The sequence below is a fragment of the Theropithecus gelada genome, chromosome 2, assembly GCF_003255815.1.
Source record: "Theropithecus gelada isolate Dixy chromosome 2, Tgel_1.0, whole genome shotgun sequence".
NCBI classification, from domain to species: domain Eukaryota; kingdom Metazoa; phylum Chordata; class Mammalia; order Primates; family Cercopithecidae; genus Theropithecus; species Theropithecus gelada.
The window spans coordinates 137,852,044-137,876,324 of NC_037669.1; the positions used below are offsets into that span (position 1 = coordinate 137,852,044).

Genomic DNA, 24,281 nt, shown 5'->3' on the forward strand with positions numbered 1-24,281 from the left:
TAAAAGAAAATATGCTATTGAGACTTATCACAGCATTGATAGTCATATGATTTTTGGCATGTATTCTCAAGATAGAGACATTTATTTTTTACTTATTCAGTAGTTCCCTTTCCATAGGCTTTAAAACATTCACACAGCTTCTCTGTCCTGAAAAGAATATTTACTAGAATATGCTGGTGCCACGACAATATGTTTCCTGAGTTAGCAGCTGCCTGCGGTTTCTCAGACCTTTGTGCTTACAGGCCAGTGAAATGGCTTCCGAAGGCCACCATAGCCCATCACCCCACAAAATTAAACACCTGGATTTTGCCATTATTTCTCTTTGCATGTATACAGAATCTAGTGACACTGAGCAACTGTGAATCCTGAAACTCCCTGTCTTCTAATGCCTTTTGTGACATTTCTAAGTCATCCTTCTTTGGGGACACTCTCCAAGATCCTCTTCTAGACTGTCATGCATTAAATCCCTCTGAGGAATTTAATGGTTCTAACATTCCGCCCAGTAGCACTGATACACAGGAGTTAATGGGGTTTATGAGATCAAAGGAAATTCTTCCTACTTTCCTCCAATATATGTATGAGAAAAAGTGTTCTGTAGATTTCAACTTGTTTCCCTTCTCCTTCTAAAAAACATGATTCCTAAACCTTCACACTTAATCGTGTGCTTAAATGGAATAGAAACACTCTAGTCAAACTTTGCTGGGATGAAGGACATTGAATTTATGCTAAAATTTATTTTCAGTCAAGGAGTTAAACATTTTTTTCACTTGATTGAGGTTGATTTCCATTTCAAAGCTTGGTTTTAGAATTATACTACTAACATGTTGTTAGTGGAACAATATACAATTTTAAAGGAATGAAGTGCGGCACAGCAGGTAAGAGTTAAGCCACGATTTGGAATGTCTGGTAAGAAACCCAATTTTAGGCCGGGCGCAGTGGCTTACACCCGAAATCCTAGCACTTCGGGAGGCCAAGGCAGGTGGATCACAAGGTTAGGAGATCCAGACCATCCTGGCTAACTTGGTAAAACCCCGTCTTTACTAACAGTAGAAAAAATAAAAATTAGCCAGGCGTGGTGGCAAGCACCTGTAGTCCCAACTAGTCGGGAGGCTGAGGCAGGAGAATTGCTTGAACCCGGGAGGTGAAGGTTGCAGTGAGCCGAGATTGTGCCACTGCACTCCAGCCTGGGCGACTCCGTCTCAAAAAATACAAAAACAAAAACAAAAAGAAACCCAATTACTCACTGGCTTTGTGAACCCAAGCAAGTTACTGATCCTCTCTGTGCTTCAGTTTTCTCATCTGTAAAGTGGGAGTAACAGTACCAACTTCACTGGATTGTTGAGAGGATTAAATGAGGTAACACATGTATTACCTCATTGTGTGTAAGGCTCTTACAATCATGCCTAACTTACAGTAAATGTCAGCTATTTTTTTTTTACTCTCCTAACAGAACGCCATCCATTAAACTGCCTGACGTTTTGTTAAAAGCCTGATAATTATACGTTTTGCAAATGTGCAAGTGGACCAAGCATAATTACAGTTAAATGCCCATGTCAAGAAATCCGCAATTTGGCAAGTGCTCAGACCAGCAAAACAAGGCACAATATTTATCCAGAAACTGATTTCAAATAGCCTTACTTGCTCAGTTCCTCAAGATAATTCTGAAGTCTAACAAACATGCCACATACATCCTATTTCATTGTTAATAACATAGCCAATAGTAGAGATGAGGATCCCTGTTCATTAGTATGATAAGCATCTGCTATGATTCACTGCCACAAAAAAGATGGCCAGTGACCCAGAAAAGGGCTGGGAAGCCCCATCCCTGTCACCAAGGACTACCAGATGCCACAGCCCAGCACTTTTGCGGTTGCCCATGGGATGCTCTGAACCCATAGTCCTTGAAAAAGAGGAGATGCACAGTTCTGAGAGGCTGTCAGTACCTTTCTGAAGCTCTCTCCCTGGGATAAGCTGAAATAAGCAAGCCCTGAAGGGCAGGCAGGCAGCTTCTTAAGTGGGTAACAAGGTTATCTAAATTATACAGCCACCCCACACTCCAAGTCAGGAGTACCATACCACTGACTTACATCAATAAAAAGGAAAAATATACTATTTATTGCACATTTTTCAGCAGCAATGTTATAGTGTCTCCTAATCACTGAGGAACAGTGCAAAAAATAAAAACAAAACTGCTACTACAACGTGTACACATGATTTACACCAATTTATAAAAGAATAAAAATAGACCAATAGTTTTTCCTCACTCACTTGCCGCCTGACATGGGTTTCCTGAGGAGGCAAAGGCACAGAGTTAAAGTCATTTATCCCTAAACTGCTCGTGCTCTGGAGGCCATACATTCAGGTCTGGTCCTAGAGTGAGCCATAACTTCAGCTATGTAGCAATTACATAAAGGTTGAAAATCATTTTTTAAAACAATAAAATGTTCTAGAAGTAGAAGAGCAATAATTTGATTTATGGCAAAATCTTTAGAGAGAGAAACATAATACCAAAAATAATCTTAATGATAGTATGTATCAGTTACTTAGCAGGACTATTCATATCCACTCTAGTAAGAGCTTTATGTGCATTATCTCATTAATTCTCACAGAAACTCCATGATGAAGATGTTATTATCCCCATATTACAGATGGAACACTGAGGCTCTGACAGATGAGAAGTAATTTACCCAGGATTTGAGCTCAGTTCTTTCTGACCCCAGACATCAATATTGTGCTTCTCAGTAGTGGCAGATTTCAACATTTAACAGCAATGCCAACTCTCCTTACAGACGCAGAGGAAACAACACCTCGTAACATCAGAGGAATCAAGGGTGCATAGGACAGTGGAAGAAAAAAGAAAAGCAAAAAGGAAACAGGGCCCTCATTTCTTTTCCACCCCATCTTGCTATCTTGAATTTAGAACTCAATTCCAAAATGGTCAGAAATAACCAAGCTTCATGTGTTCCAGGAACAAAGGAGCTTTCAATCATTCTTACTGCCCTTCCTTTAGCCAAGATACTCTTAACTTCCCCAGAAGAAGACAGGTATCAGGTGGTTTCCAGCTTTCTATAATAGGAAAGAGCATTCTCATGGAAAAAGCAAAAAAAAAAAAAAAAAAAAGGAACCAAACCAGGCCATGAACCTTTCAAGGGAGCCTGCACAATTTTAAGCCACTGGGTGTTCAAACTATTTGGGAAAATCCAAGTTTGAACTTAAGTCCTTGCCCTTATGATAATGATCTAGTAGTTTGCTATTACAGAAAATTTTATAAAACCTGAAAAAAAATTAAAAATTTTGAAAACCTTTATATAAAACTTAGAAAGTTGTAACATGGCGCTCACACTATGTCAATATACACAGTATTTATGGAACCAGAAATCAGGAAGTAGAAATCTCCTGTCTTAAATGTCTGCAGGAAGGAAATGTTATCAAAGGGAAACTCTTCCCCAGATTCTGATGCTAGATTAGCTAATAATGGTAGAGGAAAACTCACAAATATGATTTGGTACTGCTTCTAGTTTTCTCCTACAACCAATAGAACTATAAAAATACTCAAAAGCTTACTTTGGAAAAGATGTTTCTCCAAAAAACAAAAAAAGATATAAGTTTCTATGCTTTTTTTTCCCCCAATAACTTCATAGGATGAGGGAAAAAGTGAAATATTCTAGAAAAATAAAATGAAGAAGTAATGAACATAAAGAAATTGAGCCTATGGAAACAAAGATTCAGATTAGAATCCTGGCTCTGCTGAAAGACCTTGAAAAAGATATTTCATCTCTCTTTTCCTCAGCATCTTCATCTGTGAAATGGAAATAATCCTGGCCTCCAGAACTGTGAGACAATAAATTCTGACTGTTTTAAGCCACTCGCTTTGTTTGTGGCACTTTGATGCAGCAGCTGTAGGAAACTAACACAGCAAGGAAACTAATAAAGGAAGGAAAATTTTGCTTTTAGCTTCAGGTGAAATTGGTAGAGAAGACCTAAGCCATATAGAAGGGACTATATCTTACAAAATAAACCTTTTAGGAGTTTGAACCTAGTTAGGTCTTGGATTCAGTTTTGTATTTCAAAACTAGGGACAACAGTACTTAGACCATAAGGTTATACATGAAGGTATAGTCTGTAATTAGTCTTTATTATAATAAGTTATTATTAGGCACATATTGGATATTATAATGTTATTTGTTAATCTATAAGTATAACTTGACAATAAATTACTTTTATAATACAATATTACTATTCTTGCTGTGCCAGTCTGACAGATTTACACAGCTTCACTACTCCAAAGGCAAAGCTAGTTTAGTTTACTACGATGCTAGTATAGTGGTTGTCAACTAGCAGGGATTTGCCCCATGGGGACATTAGGCAAAAACGTCCAGAGACATTTTTGATTGTCGCAACTAGGGTGCAAGGGGGCTGCTACTAGCAAACAGTGGATAGAGACGAGGAATGCTGCTAAAACATCCTACATTGCACAGGACAGCCCTCTACAACAAAGAAACATCAGGCCCCAAAATGTCAATCGTGCCGAGGTTGAGAAGTCTGCTCTTGCCGTTCCCAGATAACTTCCAGTCAAAGCTTCAAATACCAAAGTGTTCATGTTCTCATCCCTCATCCAGAGTAGTCGATCATGTATCCTTTTGAAATTTGGTAGAACCAGGCTATTAGCAGAGTGACTCACTAGCAGCCAGTGCTAATGAAAACTTTAAACTTACTTTTAAAGACCAAAGCATGTGTCCACAGCCCCAGCTACTCAGGAGGCTGAGGTGGAAGGACTGCTTGAGTCCAGGAGTGTGAGGCTGCAGTGCACTATGATCTTGCCTGTGAATAGCCACTGAACTGTAGCCTGGACAACATACCAACGTCCTGTCTCTAAAAAAAAAAAAATAAAAATAAAAATAAACTATCTTTTCTAAAAAACTGAAAATTCCTGTTAACGAAGACAACGTCATGGCCACTCATCAAGCCAGCTTTACAAGCACTAGCAGTGATACATGCACTGTGAAGCTGAGGGGGCCACACACCTCAGCAATCTATGGAATGTGCTCAGCATAAAACTTCTGCCAGTCTGGATCGGAGGAGGACGAGTAACTGTCCTCCCGAGCAGCCTTTCCCAGTAGCTGAAAAACCTCCCTGAAGAGGAAAACCACTGGAAGCCCAGCGGCTAAGTTCCTTGACTGAAACCTGGAATTAGAATTAGGCAGTGGGTGGATAGATCAGTCCTCAAGCGCTGGCACAGGTGATTTTCCTTATCTGTAACTTGTGGCCGAGCCTAAATTGTTGCCTTGTTCAGGGTTGTTGTATCTCCTTTACTGTTGCCTCTGGCATGCAAAGCATTTGCAGTCACCTCCTTGAAGCTATCATATAAATACGGTCAGGCATACTGTACATTTTTAACCAAGTCTGTGAATCAAGCTTCTGTGGTCTGCATGTCACCTCACCATATATTCAGGTCATAAACAATTAGGTCTCCAATATTATTACCTAAGAACACCCTAGAAATACAATGAACTAATTGGTAAGGCAAGAAAATTCTAGTTTTGGTAAAGGTCAAGTTAGGTACTCAGGTTGTCCTCTCCATTGGAGCTGTATATCTTGCTCTTAAAAAAAAAAAAGAAAGAAAGAAAAGAAAAGAAAAGAAAAAGGCCAGGTGAGGTGGCTCACGTCTCTAATCCCAGCACTTTGGGAGGCCAAAGCGGGCGGATCACCTGAGGTCAGGAGTTCTAGACCAGCCTGACCAACATGGAGAAACCCCGTCTCTACTAAAAATACAAAATTAGCCAGGCGTAGTCACATGCCTGTAAACCCAGCTACTCAGGAGGCTGAGACAGGAGAATCACTTGAACCTGGGAGATGGAGGTTACAGTGAGCCAGAGATCACGCCGTTGCACCCCAGCCTGGGCAACAACAGCGAAACTCTGTCTCCAAAAAAAAAAAAAAAAAAAAAAATTATCAAAGACTCCCAGTGGCATTGCTCTATGTTTTACTAATAATGCAAGTTCAAATTTACCTGAGAAAATAAATGTGGAATAGCTAGGAGAGCAATGTTAAATACAATGGCAAAACCATCTGTGAAGGGCAAAGTATGCTGCTAAGTAGAAGAGCATCTACCATAATTCTGACTTTCAATAGTCTATATTTACCGAGTAGTTCTGTGCAAATTCAAGAACAAAAGTTGCACTGTACTGGTTTAAATACCTTTAATATTTTCATTAAGTCACCAAAGTCATCATAATCGAAATTACATTTATATTTAAACTTGGCTTGGTACTGTCAGTGTACATTTTATCATTTAAATCAAAAGTTTAGTTAAACCTCTAGGTCCACTGAGACAGAACAAATATTTCAACAGCTGGAAGATGTTAAAAGTCAAGAGTTCTGGCATTTGAAGAGACATATATAATTACTTTCCTCTACAAACAAAACATCCTGGAGAAAGCCAAGGAAAAATGCTATCTCATAGGAAACCAACAAAACACAGAAACATAAAAATTGTAATTCTTCTCCCATCTTTATAAAATTTACAGCTGGGCGCGGTGGCTCATGCCTGTAATCAAAACACTTTGGGAGGCTGAGGCAGGCAGATCACGAGGTCAGGACATCGAGACCATCCTGGCTGACATGGTGAAACCCCATCCGCACTAAAAATACAAAAAAATTAGCTGGGTATGGTGGCGGGCGCCTGTAGTCCCAGCTACTCCAGGAGGCTGAGGCAGGAGAATGGCTTGAACTTGGGAGGCGGAGCTTGCAGTGAGCGGAGATCATGCCACTGCACTCCAGCCCAGGCGACAGAGCAAGACTCCGTCTCAAAAAAAAGAAAAAAACAATTACTTAGCTACTAGAAGTATTTAGACTACTCCAGGTAAGAGAAATAATTTCTCCTTGGAGATATGGAAACAGTATTTTCCTAAGTATGAAAAATAATTATCAGAATTTTAATGTATGTATCATTGTCATATTATGGTTTTTCAGGGAAGAACATACTAACATCTCATTTCAGCTGGACAGCCACTCAACTGAAATAATTCATAATATGGTCTGGAGCAAAAAGAAAAACTCAATCTGTTTTAATTTAGTTTGAATTTTCAAGCTACAAAGTCAGCAGCTCAGAACTAGCATTTAATTATTTCTGATACATCTGGACATTTATTTTGTATTTTCATAGGAATCTGTTTCTATAATTCTCTTCACCTTGCCTAAATTGCACTCCAGGACCACCCCTGCTCCCACCACGTGACATCAATTCAGCCCACCATCGTTTCCCTCATATGTGGAAATCACAGCCCACAGATTTATGTTTTCACTCTAAGTTCATATTCTAGAAAAGACGGAATATTTACGTAGGACTTTACATGTATTCAGTGCATTTAATAAAGTATGTTCCCTAGAGAAAGGCAGAGCTGACGGGGGGTGTGTGTGTAGAACAGGAACAGTTTGACAGGAGAAAGACTGGAAAGAAAAGGTTTCTACAATATTCTTCATGGACATCTCACTGGAGCTGGACACAAACACACAACTAGAAGCCCGGAGTAAGAAGAACAAACACTCTGCCAATCAAATGATTTACTTTATTCCCTTCAGAAGGGAGTATGGCTAACACCTTCCCAGTCACAGGGGAATATTTTAGAATAAGAATCATGAAAAGCAGTGCATTTTAAATTAAGTTAAAAGGAGCACTAGAGTTGCTCCCCAGCCTGTTCTCAACTGGACCAACTTTTCTGTTTTACACAAAAATTTTATGGTAGAAGGAGTCTGAAAAACACTGAATGGGAATAAAAACAGTGCTACCTTCTCAGGGATATCATAAGAATTATGTGATGTAAATGTGTAAAATGCTTAGAACACTGGCTCAGTAGAGGTTGGCAAGAATTATGATGCAGATAATGATTCAAGTCTGAACTATATAAGCAATTCAAAGAAAGTGAAGCACAGATGCAATTATGATTCAGTATGTAGAAACTACACTTTCAACATCTCTAGCTTTTAAAGAATGATCACCCTAACAGGCATCTGAATTACAGAACTTTAAAACTGGAGTGTCTAGTCAGCAACACCAGATAAAGACTTACCTCTTCTTCTTGGTGATAATGAGCACGTCATTAAAGAGAAAGAAGTAGACTTGCTGTTTGGATGTCCTTCTTGAGAAAAGCACAGTGTCTTCTACATAGGCTGTCAATTCACCTCTTTTTACCAACCACCGGGAAGAGGAGACTAAAGGAAAAGGCTACAAAAGGAGAAAAACTCAGTGACCAAAACCAAATTGAAATCCTTTTAAGATTACTGAAAGGAAAATCTAAAACATGCATTCAAACAAATGATACTTATCATAGTATGCATCACTGTTTCATAGGCATATAAGACTGAACTATAAATATAGAAGTACAGAAAATTCAAGAAAAAATGAAAAAGAACAATATATCTTCTACTATAAAAAACTACTAACTTCCCAATATGAAACTAAAACTCAATGAGAAAATGTTACTGGATCAATAAAAAAACCATGACCCTTCTATTAACTCTCAACTGAAAAAGAAAGTAAGGAGTTACTTAAAATTGAAAAGCCTAGGAATAAAATCTATCAGAATCAACTGGTTATTTTAAATATCTCAAATCAGAATCTAAACATACAGAAAAACACAACTGTAGGTAATGAGACAAATATAAAAGTCTACATTTACTTTATGAACTAAAAAGGTTTCTTTCAAGAGAAAAACCTACATGCTTTTTTGTCTACAAATTATCTATTTAGCCATATTCTTGAGAACACCTATTCTTAAGATCATGGTAGCTTTCTTCATGGAAGTCTGTCCCTGAAAGCATCATACTACTTTCTGGCTGTGAAAATGAGGTTCTTCCAAAATAATCCATCATAATCATTATATCATAGAAAAGGCTGTATCCAAAAAATTAGCATACTGCTTTTTTATTTTCTTTATTGTCTTGTACAAGCCAACTGGAAAACTCTCAAAACTACAGAACAATCCTTACCCTTGAAAGCTTTTTTTTTTTTTTTTTTTTTAAGTTACCAGAAATGTTTACTGCCAAAAATCTGATTTAAAAGACTACATCCATAAAACAAGCAAAAGTTCTTGTACACAAAATATAATGCAGAAATGTGGTGCAATCAAACATCACCCTTTTCAGGAAATAATAATTATAAATAGCTAAAGGAAATTGAGGATATTAGAGAGGAAATGAGAAGTCTAAGAAAGGATTTCAAATTTATTTTAAACTTTATAAAGAGCTTTTATAAGAAGATTGCTTATCATTTATATACTATTTTCCTGAAGGTCCAAAAAATGAAGATAAAAGATCATGGCTAACCCCAAACTTTTCAAAACTGGCTGCTAAGGGAATTCATGAAGTTCCCAACCCCTAAAATCTCGAAAACAGACAATTACCCTACAGAGACAGCTGAGACCTTAAAGGTCAACAGATTGCTTAGATAACTCCGGCAGACTAGGCAGCACATACAAGAGGTCACCTTGTGTCAGGGTAGGTCCGGCTGAAGGGCCGTAATTACAGGAAACACAGGACTATCTTGCTATTGCGTGTAACCCTACAAGATGAACCAAGCACAGTATTATGGTTAAGTTTCAGTGTACATGCTGCCCTGTGACTGTTCTGATTTAGGGGGTGGAGAAACAGAGATTTTTCAATTATTTTATTGTTTTTAAAACAGATTAGTTTTTATGGAGTCCTCATACTCCACTAGGGGCAAAACTGAATTTCTATCTATAAACACCTAAAATTGACAATAGTTTTCAATACATCTATATTTCTTTTGAAAACAAAAATCCAATATTATATATAGTTTATGTTTCAAATTTATTGTTAGAAGACTGAACTCATTCAGATAGGTTTAATTAAAGAAGAGACATTAAAATGATCAAAATAAAGGAAATCAGAACAGCCCAAAGTGAGCATGAGTCAATTTCCCTAGTACGGAAGTGCTGAGACTAGAATCAAAGTGTGAACCAGAAACTAGAAAAGAAATTCATGAACAAAGATATATCCTAAACAGTACTGATGCAATGCCTACAGAGCACAGACTTTTCATTCTTTTTTTCTATTACCTAGCATCCTAGAAAACGAGCCTTGGCATAAAATGTAACTAATTTTATGGGGCAGCAAGAAAAGAAAGAGCTGCTGAACAGCAAATTTTTTTTTTATGTTGAGATAAAATTTACATAACATGAAATTGACATATTGACCATTTCACCACTTCAGAGGGTATAGAATACAGTGGTTTCTAGTATGTTCACAGTGTTGTTCAATAATCACCATTATTGCAGAACATTTTCATTACCTCAAAAGGAAACCCCATATTCACTGAGCAGTCATCCCCCACTCTTCCTCCCCCAAGCATCTGGCAACCACTAATCTACTTTCTAACTCTATGGATTTGTCTATACTTGACGTGTCATATAAATGGAATTATACAACATGTGATCTTTGAATTTGGTTTCTCTCACCTAGCATAATATTTCCAAGGTTCATCCACATAGTAAATATCAGAACTTTATTCCTTTCTGTGTCTAAATATTTTACTATATACCTATATCACATTTTGTTTATCAATTCTTCCACTGATTTGAGCTATTTCCACTTTATTGGCTATTATGAATAATGCTGCCATGAAGATTCGTGTATATGCTTTTGAACATCTCTTTTCAGTTCTCTTGGGTATATACCTAGGAGTGGAACTGCTGGGTCATATAGTAGTAACTCTTATGTTTAGATTTTTGGGAAATCACCAAACTGTCCGCTATTACACAAAGATTTTTCTTGTATTTCCACTGGGGGGCCATCAGCAAGGCCCCCCAAATGGCAACTAGCAAAGCCTTCTGTCAACTAACATCCTACCACTCCACTCAACCACACTGAATGTATGTCTCCTAATGCAGCCTGAGAACCCTCAACTTCTCCATGTGCTTATTCATAAGGCCAAACCCATCGCAAGACAAAAAAAAAAAAAAAAAAAAATTCTTCCCAACTCTGTAGAAGCAACTTTTAAAGAAAGCTGTTCTCTAGTGGAGAAAAAACACTGGATTTGAGACACAAACTAATCTCTGGTTTTTGATCTTGGTTGAGCGACCAGCTTTTTCTCTACAACCATCATTTTCTTTCCTCCCATCTGATAAGCTCTCCTGTCTTCAACACCCTGCTTTCAGCTCTAAGGCCTTATTCCCTTGATTTACTCCCTTCTCATTAGTATTCTCTCCCTCCTGGCTCCCTTCCTGCAAACTATCCTGAAGACTATCACTAAAATGGTCCCTTGACTTTGTGTATCCTCTAGTTATCATCACTGCCCTATCCTCTTGATAGTCAAGCTTCTGGAATGAAAAGTCTAACCTGCTTCAAATGCTTCACATCCCATTCACTCTTCAATGCATCCACATCTATTTAAATATTCTGATAAAGCATCTCAATAATGTTTTCTGCTTGTTTACTACAAATCAGGTCTGTTTCAATCCTTTATATCTCTTAAAGAATTTAATTTTCAAAATCATTCCATGAGGAAAAGTACTATCATCAGCTTTATTTTAGGGTTCAGAAAACCAAGACATGAAAAGGTAAGTGATGCCCAAGGTTATACAGCTAATATACTACAGCAACTCAGGCAGGCCAGCTCTGGAGCCTGTGCTCTAACTTTATACTAGCTTCCAAAGTGCCAATCCAGCGATGCTTTCTATCTCCTCTCATATTACTGCAGTTTAGCACTTGACAGTCTTCCAGGAAATCACAAGCAAAATTAAAAATGAAAAACATGTGTGAAATGAAAATGAAACACACACACACACACACACACACGCCCTACAAAATTTACTTTCCTCCAAATTAGAAAAATATCCATATTATTATACAGTCATTGTTAAGAATGTGGACTCCAGAGTCAAAGATTTGAATCTAGACTTTATAACGTCTTCGTGTATAACCTTGAGCAAAGTATTTAATCTCTCTAGCTTCAGGTTCTTCATCTATAAAATGAAGTTAATAATAGGGTACTTTACAGGGTTCATGTGAGAATTAAATCAGATAAATGTGAAAATGGCACTACTTAGTAAATGTGCAACCAATATTCTCATAGTAGTAGTACCTATAGCCATACCATAAAACAAATATGGCCAAAATAGAACTCATTACCTTCCCCTGAAACTTGTTCCTCCTCCTGAATTTCCTATCTGAGTGAGTGGGTGGCTCTCCACCCAGTCAACCCGACAAGGCCCACTCCCTGACCACCGCCCCTCACAGGTAATGACCAATAACTAGTTTCGTCTGCATCTGTCCAAAGATTTCATCTGCAAAAGCAAATTGTATTTTTTTATATCTAAACCTTACTTTTTTCATTTAATAATGTATAAGAAAGATTTCCATATAGGTATCTAAAATTCTCCTTTATTCTTTTGAGTGGTATCACATTATTTGGGTATACTATAATTTATTTAATCAGTCCTCTTTGATAGATATTTAGATGTTTTTCCTCATCTTTCACTATTACAAACAACGCTCAGTGTGTGTATAATTTTATACATTGATGAGTACATCTGTAGAATAAATTCTTAGAAGTAAAATTGCTGAGTTGTAGTCACTTGCATTTGTAATTTTGATAGTTATTGCCAAATTGCACACCATTGGAGTGGAACAATCTTTCCCACCGGCAACATATAAAAATGTCTTTCTCTCCAATTCCATCAATAAAATGTGTTATCAAACTTTTGAATTATTTATAAATCTAAAAGATGAGGTTCATTATCTTTATTTGCTAGTCTTCAAATAGCAATTTTCTTCTGAGTGAAATAAAGCATCTTCAAAACTTTAATCATCATTTGGGTTTCCTTTTCTGGTAGCAGTTTTCTAATTTGCAACTTTCTAGTGGTATTTTTTTTTCTTTGTTTTATACAACAGGAATTTATGTCTCACAGTTTTGGAAGACAGCCTAAGATGAAAGTGTCAGCAAGGCCAGGCTCTCAGAAGGTGCTAGAGAATAATCTGTTCCAGGTCTCTCCCCCAGCTTCTGGTAGTTTGCTGGCAATCTTTGGTGCTCCTTGGCTTGTAGACTAGTGGGTCTTCTCTTATCACTTTGATTTTATACATTGGGGATATTTACCCTTTGTCTATATGTGAGTTGCAACTACTTTTGTCTCCAGTTTGCTATTTGCCTTTGCACTTTTTTCATGGTCTTTTTCCCCCTATAGAGAAAATTTTTAAAAAGTTATATAGATAAATTGGACTTTTTTCTTTTAATGACTTCTGGATTTGGAGTAAGTTGGAAAAGCCTTTCCCCACTGCTGAAGTTGTCTTTACTAAACACACATCTGATTGTGTCACTTCCCTAATGAGAACTTTTTAGTGGCTCCCAAATGACCTCACTCAGCTCCTCCTCTTGGTGCACAGGGACGTCCATATGAGTGTTTGCCTGCTACCGCAGCTCCGCCCTGCTCCTCTTGCACCCCAAGTCTACCCACAGTTCCTGAATTGCTTACAATTCCTGGGCCACAGCAGTGGAAACTGTGCATTTGTTTCTGCTCTGAGACCCTTCCTAACTCACCTTTCAAGATTCAGGTCAAACACACCTCTGGCATGAAGCCTTGCCAGACTGCTCCAAGCCCCACAGCCTGTCTCTTGCTCTTAGAGCTGTCCATCTCCTTTCCATTTCCAGTACTTTCCATAGTCTTCTAGCTACTGTGATAGCTGTAGACTTCGCTGACTCCTTTGATTTTCAGCAGTCTTCTACTAGACTATGAGGGGAGGGATGACCATGTTTTTGTTTATCTACTGCCTTCCACATGGAAGATGCTCAGTAAATCTGTTGTATTCTTACAATACTTGCCATTGTACACTTGGATAAATCATTTAACCTCACTGAACCTCTATTTTATCATCATTAAAATAAATTAAATAGGAACGTCCACTGTTATTCATATAGTGTTATAAGGTCCTAAGATTTTACGAGTATTTCCAATTAGTACTAATTAGTAATTCTAAGTGTTCTAAATTAGGTGCTCCACTGTAAATCTATACTTTAGGCTTGCAAATATTTTAATCATTGAATGAAAAAGAAAACAACCAACCAAAATTCATGAACTCAATTGATGTTAATCACTTACTTTTAATGATCCTTGGGGTTAGTATTTTTCAATTACAAATTAATTTTGGGTTCTGGACTGAGGTTTTTTTTTTTTTTTTTGAGTCTTGCTCTGTTGCCCAGGCTGGAGTGCAGTGGTGAGATATCGACACATTGCAACCTCTGCCTCCAGGGTTCAAGCGATTCTCCTGCCTCAGCTTCCCAAATAGCTGGGATTACAGGTGTCCGCCACTATATCCAGCTAATTTTTGTATTTTTAGTAGAGACAGGGTTTCATCATGTTGGTCAGGCTGGTCTCAAACTCCTGACCCCAGGTGATCCCTACCTTGGCCTCCCAAAGTGCTGGGATTACAGGCATGAGCCACCTTGCCCGGCCTGGACAGAGTTTCTTAATGTAATCTTATACCAACTGAGTTTCAGTGAAGAAGGGAAAAGAAAAATGGTTAGGGATTTTTTTCATCTTTCAAAAGGAGCAAATTAAAAAACAAAAAACAAACTTGTCAGATATATTTTCCAAAATATTTAGAAACAAATTAGAGAGGACGAGATATTGAGAACTAGGAGAAAGATGGGTTTTTTAATTGCTGTACATTTCTGTACAAGAATATTAAAACTATTTAAAGTGTGCATGCATACATGTGTGTGCGTGTGTGTCTGGTTTTTGGCAAATACCCATCTTCTTCCCTTTTACAGTTTGTGTTTCTGCATCTAAACCATTACCGTCAGAATGTTACAGTAGAACAGTTTACACTGACCTGCAAGTCAGGACGTCTGGACCTTAGTCCTGATTTTATCACCACTAGCCAAGTGACTCTGCAGACAATTATTCTCTGGGTTTCTTTTCCTCATTCTTAAAACAAAAGGGTGTAGCTGTACTATATCAGTGATCCTCAATTTTAGTATATATGCTGCCAAAGCAAGCATGCAATAATCCTCAAACTACATGACATGGCAGAGAATCTGCTCTTCACAGAATACCATGAAATGCTGATCACTATAATTTGACTGCACGAAATAGAAACACTTTTACTAGGGCAAAACATGACCAGTCACTTAAAATGGTTTAATGACATTTACAAGTTATAAAACTAAATAGAGTCACAATTGTGAGCACTAACTTCCCATTAAAAACTCAGCCGGTGAGCCAACAAAAGAATGGCCATGACCTAGATTTGCCATTAACTGTCATTTTCTTCCTCTTTGTTCATCTTGTCATCTGCTCCAGAGCAGTATCAGACAAGGAATAACAAGCAGCACATATTCAAAAAAATTATGGGAGAAAAACAATCTTGAAAAAAATTACCTATTAACGATCTGTTTTGCAAACAAGAAAAGGAGTGTCCTTATTTAATTTAGGAGAACACTGGTCCAGGGCATGGAATATTACTGTTTTTCAGAACATTTTGAGAATAATGAAGGAATCTCCTTTGAATTCTAAAATTCTATTATTTTAACTACACTATTCTATTATTTTGTTTATTCCCCTAAGCTTGGTGTCTTCCTGGAAAAAAACAAAAAAGTCTTCTTAGATAATGCCTGGCTTCAGGGCCTGGAGAAAGGTCACTCTGGTACAAGCAAAACCAAATTGCCTGAAGCATCTGCTACTCCTTCTTATCAATTTATGACCCTTCTTCGAAAAGCAAATTCCTATCTACTTTGTTGCCCTCAACTGTCTCTCTCTATTTAGAGAAAACTTAGGCAAGAACAGTAATGAACAAGGTACGAGAATACCTTAATTTTAAATTCCAGCTGGGAGTTAATTGTGTACATCATCTCAGTCCTTTCCATCTTCCGGGCGCCCTCATTGCACAGTCGAACCAACTGGGAACACAGAAGAGTAATGAGGGTTAAAGGTCAAGGAGAGAAACCTCACTTTCAAATCAGAACTCTCACAGGAAATAATTAACACTTGGGAAGCCCTAGAGACTTATTTCTGGCAGAGAACTCACAGTTTTTCACAGTTAAGACATTCACATCCAGTTAGAAGTAGTGTGATTAGGATGTGAAGATAGAAGGGAAAAAAAGGTCGCCCTATCTCGAGGAAAGCTGCACTCCTTGCCCCTCTTCCAAATCAGAGCAGCTGAAGGGAGATGGCCATCCTCAAAGGCAAAATCTAAGCAGAGTGCTATGTAAAGCATGTGGCCAGTAAACGGAGTGCTGAAGAGGGAAGTCTTACAAGGGAGCCTGACAGTCAAGGATTCTTCAAAAATAGCCAAGCTAAGGCCATCAGTTACATTTCAGTTTCACTGGAAGCACTAAATTATCTATAAAGCAAAATTATCTACAAAGGACTTTCACAGTTGTTTAATGAGTACCTAATCTTCATTCACTGGTCTAAATCAAAAAGAATTTTGCATCTCAAATTTCTCATTAACTGGAAAACCTGAAAAAAAAAAATGCCCATGTAAGAGTCATTGGCCATAAAAACAAACGTGATTGTTAAAAGGAGTGGAAATTTTAATTGGATTTATTTTTAATATTTCTGCTTTGTTAGGTAATGCCCACTATAAAAATATAGTTACAAAAATATAAACATGCCCACTATAGAAATAAATAAATGATTATTATAATATAGAAGAAAATAAAATAGGCCATAAAAGGTCCTGACCTACTCCCACTGAACAGATGTAGTTGGAAACAGACTGGGCCACATACTTTCTCTTTTTTTCCTATGTTTATATGAACATATAAACACACACATATATGTATAGAAATTTTTCTTTCATTTTTGGAAATGATTATTCTATGCTGTGTGTCTTTTTTTTTCACTTATCAGTTATTACAGAATAAATGTTTGTGCCTCCCCCAAATTCATGCTGAAATCCTAACCTTCAATGTGATAATATTAGGAGGCAGAGCCTTTGGAGGTAACTAGGTCACGAGAGTTGAGTCCTCATGAATGGCATTAGTGCCCTTATAAGAAGAGACAGAATAGCTTTCTTCTTCTCTCTGCTATCTCCCCACCATGTGAGGATACAGGGAGAATGTAGCCATCTGCAAACCAGGAAACCAGCCTTTGGCAAGCACTGGATCTGCCTATACCTTGATCTTGGACTGCCCAGCCTCCAGAACTGTGAGCAATATATACCTGTTCCTTAAACCACCCAGTTTATGATACTCTGTTACAGCAGCTTGAATTAAGACAAAAATATTTCCCCTGCTAAAATATCATTCATTGAAAAAAAAAAAAAGTTTATTTAGTACCTACTATGTTTCAGGTACTAGTGTTATAATACTCACAATCCCTAACCTTACGGAAGGGCAGACAAAAGGCAAAAAAAAGAAAAAGAAAAAAAAATCATAGACTGAGATCGTAATGTAAAAACACAGAGGAGTAGGGGAGTGGCAAGTGGGGAGGGATCCAAGGGACCCTCTCCTGAGAGGTAATTTAAGCTGCAAGCTGAAGGACAAGTAGTTACTACTAAATGATAAGATGGTTCACGGAGAGGGGACACCATGAGCAAAGGATGAGATGAGAAAGTGTGTGACTGTTTGAGTGAGTCAAAGAAGATCCTGGCATGAAGGAAGGTGGCATGGGATGAAGCCAAAACAGGCCAAGGTCAGATCATGCAAGGTCTTAAGCTGTCTGGATTGTATTCTAGGTGCAAAAAAAAGTCACTAGCAGGCTTTCAGCGGGGGAAATGATATGATCCAATTTATGTTATAATAATTATATGGACTTTCCACAATATATTTATTCTATTTCCTATTGATGGGCACTTAAACAATTTCTAATTGCTCACTTGGTATTTAGTTTTGGAGGACAAACCTGTCTTCAATGACAGCATATCTTTAGCTATGGCCTGTGAGTTCACTGATGCAGGGATTGATAGCTATATCAGATCAAAGCTGAGAGCCAAAATATCTAGGTGTGAGACAGGGGCAACCTGAAAATGCAATACCCTGAAAGGAACAGGGCATATCAGAGTGAAACGCAAGCACCGTATCAGGCTCCTGCTGCTTGGCACATTTTTGTGACTTCTCTTGGGGAATGTGTTCATAGCTCCCAAATCTATGTTCCCAGACTTTGTCTACATCCTAGGCTCTGGATCCAACTATTTACATGACATCTCTTCTTAAATGTCCCAGAGCCATTTCAAATTCAGCACGACCAAACCTAAGCATCTCCTTCATCACGCTCTTGCCCCTGGCTCCACATTGTCTATCTTCATGACTCACCTCAGCATCATCCACTTTCCCCCAAAATTTGGCCACGACCACTCAGACCCCTCCCTCTGCTTTGCCCTCCACATATAATCCAAGTCTCCTTAATGATGCTGTCCTGCTGTCCACTTCTCTCTACCTGCCCTGGCCACTGAACTCAGGCTCAGACCACTTGCTGCCTGGATTACTGGTCTCTCAATTATTTTCCTCACTTCTGCCCTACCCTTATGCATCCTCCAAAAATAAGATGTCAGTTTTTCTAAGTTCAGATCTGATCATGAAACAACTCCACTAGAAATCCTTAAAAGGTTTCCTGAAGCTTTCAGAATAAAGTCTTAGCAAGACCCTTCATGATCCGGTGCCTACTTCCTTGATCCCTAACCTCTCACTGCTCCCATGTGGGGCCTCACCCTACCAAATGTTGGATGCATATGCTGTGTCCTGCCTTCTCTCTTCTGCATGTGTGTTTCCCTGTCTGAACATCCTTCACCACACTCCATCCGACTGACTCCTTCTTATCTGGATTTATATCCCCCTACTTGTCTTTCAGTGCTCAACGTGGGCATTACCTCTCCAAAAAGACCGGAGAGCAGAGAGTATAAAATTTCCGTAATTGTAAGCCCAGAGCCCAACATAGCATCTAACACCCAATGGGATATTCTGCAAATGTTTCTGCATAAACAAACCACCTTCAGAGCCAGTTTATAAGTCATCTTTTAAAAAAGAAATAATTTCTTTATAGTTATCCTCCCTTTTATGTGGAGATGGGGTCCCATTACATTGCCCAGGCTGGTCTTGAACTCCTGACATCAAGTGATCACCCCACCTTAGCATCCCAAACTGCTAGGATTACATACATGGGCCAGCACACCAGGCCAATAGTTATCCCTTCATAAAATGAAAGGAAAAAGTGGCATTATTAAGTTTGGGTTATCTTATTTCTTAAACTTCCAAATTCTGAGCCCACTGGCAAAAGTCGGAGTCATGCCACCACTAGGGAAGTCCTAAAGAAACCAAAAGTGCTTCAGAAGTCAGACCAAAACCAAGATCCTAAAATGTCTTCAGCAAAGGTGTCATCAATGGAGTTTATTTTAATCAATATTTTGAAGGGACAAGCATTAATTTGGATATATGTGTTCTGCTGTTTTTATTGAAAGCAGCCTCAGTATATTACTGGACCTTCCTTCAATTTATGCCCAAGCTTTATTAAATTTGGTTCACTACAATTTTTGCCCCAGGCCTAATAAATATATATTAGGCTTGGAACAGAAGCATATATATATGTATATGTATATACATATACACACACACATATATACACACACACTCTCTCTCTCTCAATGTTACTAGTAAAGAAAAAAATTAAAATACAAATAAAGTCTTTTTGATCTGTCAGATTCACAAAGATTAATAGAATATCTGATCCTGGCAGTATGCAGTGAGAAAGACACTTTGAAATACTACTGGTAGATGTGGACAGGAACTTTTCTGGAAGGCACTTTGGCATTATATACAAAAGCCTTTAAAACATTCTTGTATTTTTCTTCCCATAAACCCACTTCTGAAAATTTATCTTTAGAAATGGTTAGATGTGCACAATCATTTACGTAAGACAATGTTCAATGGAGCACAACTTAGAATGCCAAATGAAACAGGTACCATATATACCATGGATCCCCCACCCCAGGGCCATGGATTGGTTACAAGAACCCAGCGCACAGCAGGAGGTGAGCAGTGGGCAAGTGAGCATTACTGCCTGAGCTCTGCCTCCTCCTCCTGTCAGATCAGTCAAAGCATTAGATTCTCATAGGAATGTGAACCTTATTGTAAACTGCGCATGTGAAGGATCTAGGTTGTGCGCTCCTTATGAGAATCTAATGCTTGATGATCTGAGGTGAAATGGTTTCATCCCGAAACCACCTACCACCTACCCCCCACACCCCACCCATGTCTGTGGAAAAATCGTCTTCCATGAAACCAGTCTGGGGTGCCAAAAAGGTTGGGGGACCTCTTTTAAGTGTTCCTTTATAGCCATACACTAATATTGGAATAAATTGAAAGCCAACCAGAAGGATACAAAACAGAATGACAACAGTCATCTTTAAGTGATAAAATTACTGCTACATTTTCCTTTCTGTCTCCTAAGTTTTCCAAATACTCTGCAATATACATTTATTATTGTATTCAATTTTCCTTTTTTTTTTGGAGACAGGGTCTTGCTCTGTCACCCAGCTTGTAGTGCAGTGGTGTGATCATGGTCACATGGTCTATCATGGCATGATCAACATCCTGGGCTCAAGCAATCCTCCCACCTCAGCCTCCCAAGTAGCTGGAACGATAGCTGTGTGCCAGGCTAATTTTTTGATTTACTATAGAAAAGAGGTCTCACTATGTTGCCCAGGCTGGTCTCGAACTCCTGGGCTCAAGCAATACACCTACCTCAGTCTTCCAAAATGCTGGGATTATAGGTGTGAGCCACTGCACTTGGCCACTTTATCCACTGTTAAAATATACCAATGTCAACTTAAATACATTCTTACGGAGCTGTACTTAGCCTTAGTACTTCCTCCCCTCCAAACTCTTCTCCCTTTACCACAGCTAACAATGGTTGAAAGTGTGATGTGGATGATTCTGGGGCTACTTCTGCATATCAATAAAATATATACATATATATAAAAACACACTTTATTATCTGGGTGTCATTAAACTATTTATATTGTTCTGCAACTTAATTTTCTGCACTGAACAACACAGTTTAGACACGTTTGTATGTTTTTATATAAATATATATTTATATATTGGCCCAAAGCCAACTAAGATAATGGAATAGAAGGCTCCACCAATCATCCTCCCCGCTACCCTCTTCAAGGACACCAATTTAACAACTATCTACACAGAAAAAACACCTTCACAAGAACCAAAAATTAGGTGAGCTCTCAATACCTGGTTTTATCTTCATATTGCTGAAAGAAGCACTAAAGAGATAGAAAAAACAGTTTTGAACCCCCGATGCCACCCCTCACCGCCCCCATCTCCTACAGCAGCAGCATGTTGCAGAGAGCATCTCTGGGCATTGCGGGAGAGAGAACACAGCAACTGAGACGCACTAAACTCAGTGCTGCCCTGTTAGAGCAGAAAGAAAAATCCGACCAAACTCAGCTGATGCCCATCTACACAGATGGAGCACTTAAATGAGCCCTACTCAGAAGGGAATCACCTATCCCAGTAGTTTGAACTTGAGCTTGGACCTCGCCACCAAGGCCTACAGCACTCTGTCTCTCTCAGAGAACTTGAAAGGCAGTTTAGGCCATAAGGACTGTGACACTTAGACAAGTCCTAGTGCCGAACTAGGCCCAGAGACAATGGAATGGGGCTCACATGACATACTGAGACACCAGTTGTGGCAGCCAAGTGAGTGCTGAAATCACCCCTCCCCTAACCCCAGGCTACACAGCTGGAGCTCCAAAAGAAACCCCTTCCTTCTGCTTAAGAAGAGGAGAGGGAAAAATGGGCAGGGCTTTGTCTTACATCTTAGATACCAGCTCAGCCACAACAGGACAGAGTAATGTTCAGAGTTGTTAGGCCCCCGTTTCAGGCCCTACCTCCCAGACAACATTTCTTTGGTTTTTTTTGTTTTGTTTTGTTGTTTTTATTTGTGGGCGGGGGGCAGGGGGCAGGGACAGAGTCTTGCTCTGTCGCCCAGGCTAGAGTGCAATGGTGCAATCTTGGCTCACTGTAACCTCCACCTCCCAGGTTCAAGTAATTCTCCTGCCTCAGTCTCCCAAGTAGCTGAGATTACAGTTGTCCGCCACCACGCCCAGCTAATTTTTTGTATTTTCAGTAGAGACAGGGTTTCGCCATATTGGCCAGGCTGGTCTGAAACTCCTGACCTCAGGTGATCCACCTGCCTCGGCCTCCCAAAGTGCTGGGATTAAAGGCGTGAGCCACTGTGCCCGGCCCCAGACAACATTTCTACACACACCCTGGGCCAGAAGGGAACCTGCTGCCTTGAAGAAAAGAATCCAGTCCTGGCAGTATTAATCACCGGCTACTGAAGAGCCCTTGGGCCCTGAATAAACAGCATGGATACCCAGGTACTATGCTGAGGGCCTTGAGTCAGCCTCTGAGACTTCCTGGATTCAGGTACCAGCACGGCCACAGGAAGGCAGAGCACCAAGCAGGCTCTTGGGGTCCCCTACTCCAGGACTTGACTTTTGGATGCCATTTCTGGACCTGCCCTGGGTCAGAGGGGAGCCCACTGCCCTGAAGGGTGAGTCCCAGGCCAGGCAGCATTCACCACAAGCTGACTTAAGAACCCTCGGACCTTAAGGGAACATCAACAGTAGTCTGGCAGTACTCCTTGTGGCCTGGGGTGGTGGTGGCTAAAAAGTGAGGTTCCCCTGTCTTTGGAAAAGGAAGATATGCATCTTGTGGTTTGAGTGGCAGCTCAGCCTCAGACAGAACACCAGCTAGACTTCTAAGGTTTTTGTCTCTAGTCCTTGACTCACAAACAGTACCCCTAGACCCACTTGGGACCTGGGGGACCTCCCTGGCCTGAAGGGAACGACACAGGCCTGGCTGGCGTTGCCATCACCTGACTGTAGAGCCTAAGGGCCTTGAGTAAACAGACAGTAGCTAGGGAGTGGTTAGAGCAGACCTTGAGCAAGATCCAGCACTGTGCTGGCTTCAGGTCTGACCCGGCACAATCAGAGTGAGGGTGGCCACAGGGGTGCTTGTGTCACTCCACCCCCATCTTTAGGTTACTCTGAACAAAGAGAGAGGCTATGTATCTGGGAGAAAGTAAGGGAAGAGAACAAGAGTCTCTACCTGGTAATCCAGAGAATTCTTCCAGATCTTAGACCATCAAGGTGGTACCTATATGAATCTGCTTGGGGTGCCCCTAATGCAGATACAGCTTAGATCACAACACCCAAGTTCTTTCACATGTCTGGAAAGCCTTCCCAAGAAGGATGGGTAAAAATAAGCCCAGACAGTGAAGACAACAATAAATATCTAACTCTTCCATGCCCAGATACCAAAGAACATCTCACTAGCATCAACACCATCCAGGAAAACACGATTTCACCAAATGGACTAAATAAGGCACCAGGGACCAATCCTGGAGAAACACACATATGTGACTTTTCAGGCAAAGAGTTCAAAATAGCTGTGTTGATGAAACTCAAGAAATTCAAGATAATACAGAGAAGGAATTCAGAATTATATCAGCTAAATTTAACAAAGAGACTGAAATAATTGAAAGAAATCAAGCAGAAATTCTGGAGCCAAAAAATGCAATTGGCGGCCAGGCGTGGTGGCTCACGCCTGTAATCCCAGCATTTTGGGAGGCCGAGGTGGGCGGATCACTTGAGGCCAGGAGTTTGAGACCAGCCTGGCCAGCATGGTGAAACCCTGTCTCTACTAAAAATACAAAAAATTAGCCGGGCATGGTGGTGTGTGCCTGTAATCCCAGCTACTTGGGAGACTGAGGCATGAGAATCGCTTGAACCCAGTAGGTGGAAGTTCCAGCAAACCAAGATTGCACCAATGCACTCCAGTCTGGGTGATGGAGTGAGACTCCATCTCGAAAAACAAAAAACAAAAAACAAAAAAAGGCAATTGGCATACTGAATACTGCACCAGAGCCCTTTAATAGCAGAAATGATCAAGCAGAAGAAAAAAACAGTGAGCTTGAAGCTTGAAGACAGGCTATTTGAAAATACACAGTCAGAGGAGATAACAGAAAAAAGAATATAAAATGATTAAGCATGGCTACAGGATCTAGAAAACAGCCTCAAAAGGACAAATCTAAGAGTTATTGGGCTTAAAGAAGATGTAGAGAAAGACAGGGTAGAAATTTTATTCAAAACGATATAACAGGGAACTTCCCAAACCTAGAGAAAGATATCAATATCCAAGTACAAGAAGGTTACAGAACACCAAGCAAATTTAACCCAAAAAGGACTACCTCAAGGCATTTAATAATTAAATACCCAAAGCTCACAGATAAAGAAAGGATCCTAAAAGC

At 39.4% G+C, this 24,281-nt stretch overlaps 1 protein-coding gene across 4 annotated transcripts in view; it reads right to left on the minus strand.

Annotated features, from left to right (window-relative positions):
• The window catches only part of ARHGEF26 (Rho guanine nucleotide exchange factor 26), a 142,551-nt gene that overhangs the window by 23,604 nt on the left and 94,666 nt on the right, over positions 1-24,281 (minus strand). For all 4 annotated transcript variants that reach the window (XM_025375553.1, XM_025375554.1, XM_025375556.1 and 1 more), the window contains 2 exons: positions 15,821-15,910; positions 8,070-8,224 (listed from right to left, as the gene is read on the minus strand). In XM_025375553.1, coding sequence (XP_025231338.1) covers positions 8,070-8,224; positions 15,821-15,910 — 245 coding nt within the window. The remainder of the gene's footprint in view (positions 1-8,069; positions 8,225-15,820; positions 15,911-24,281) is intronic.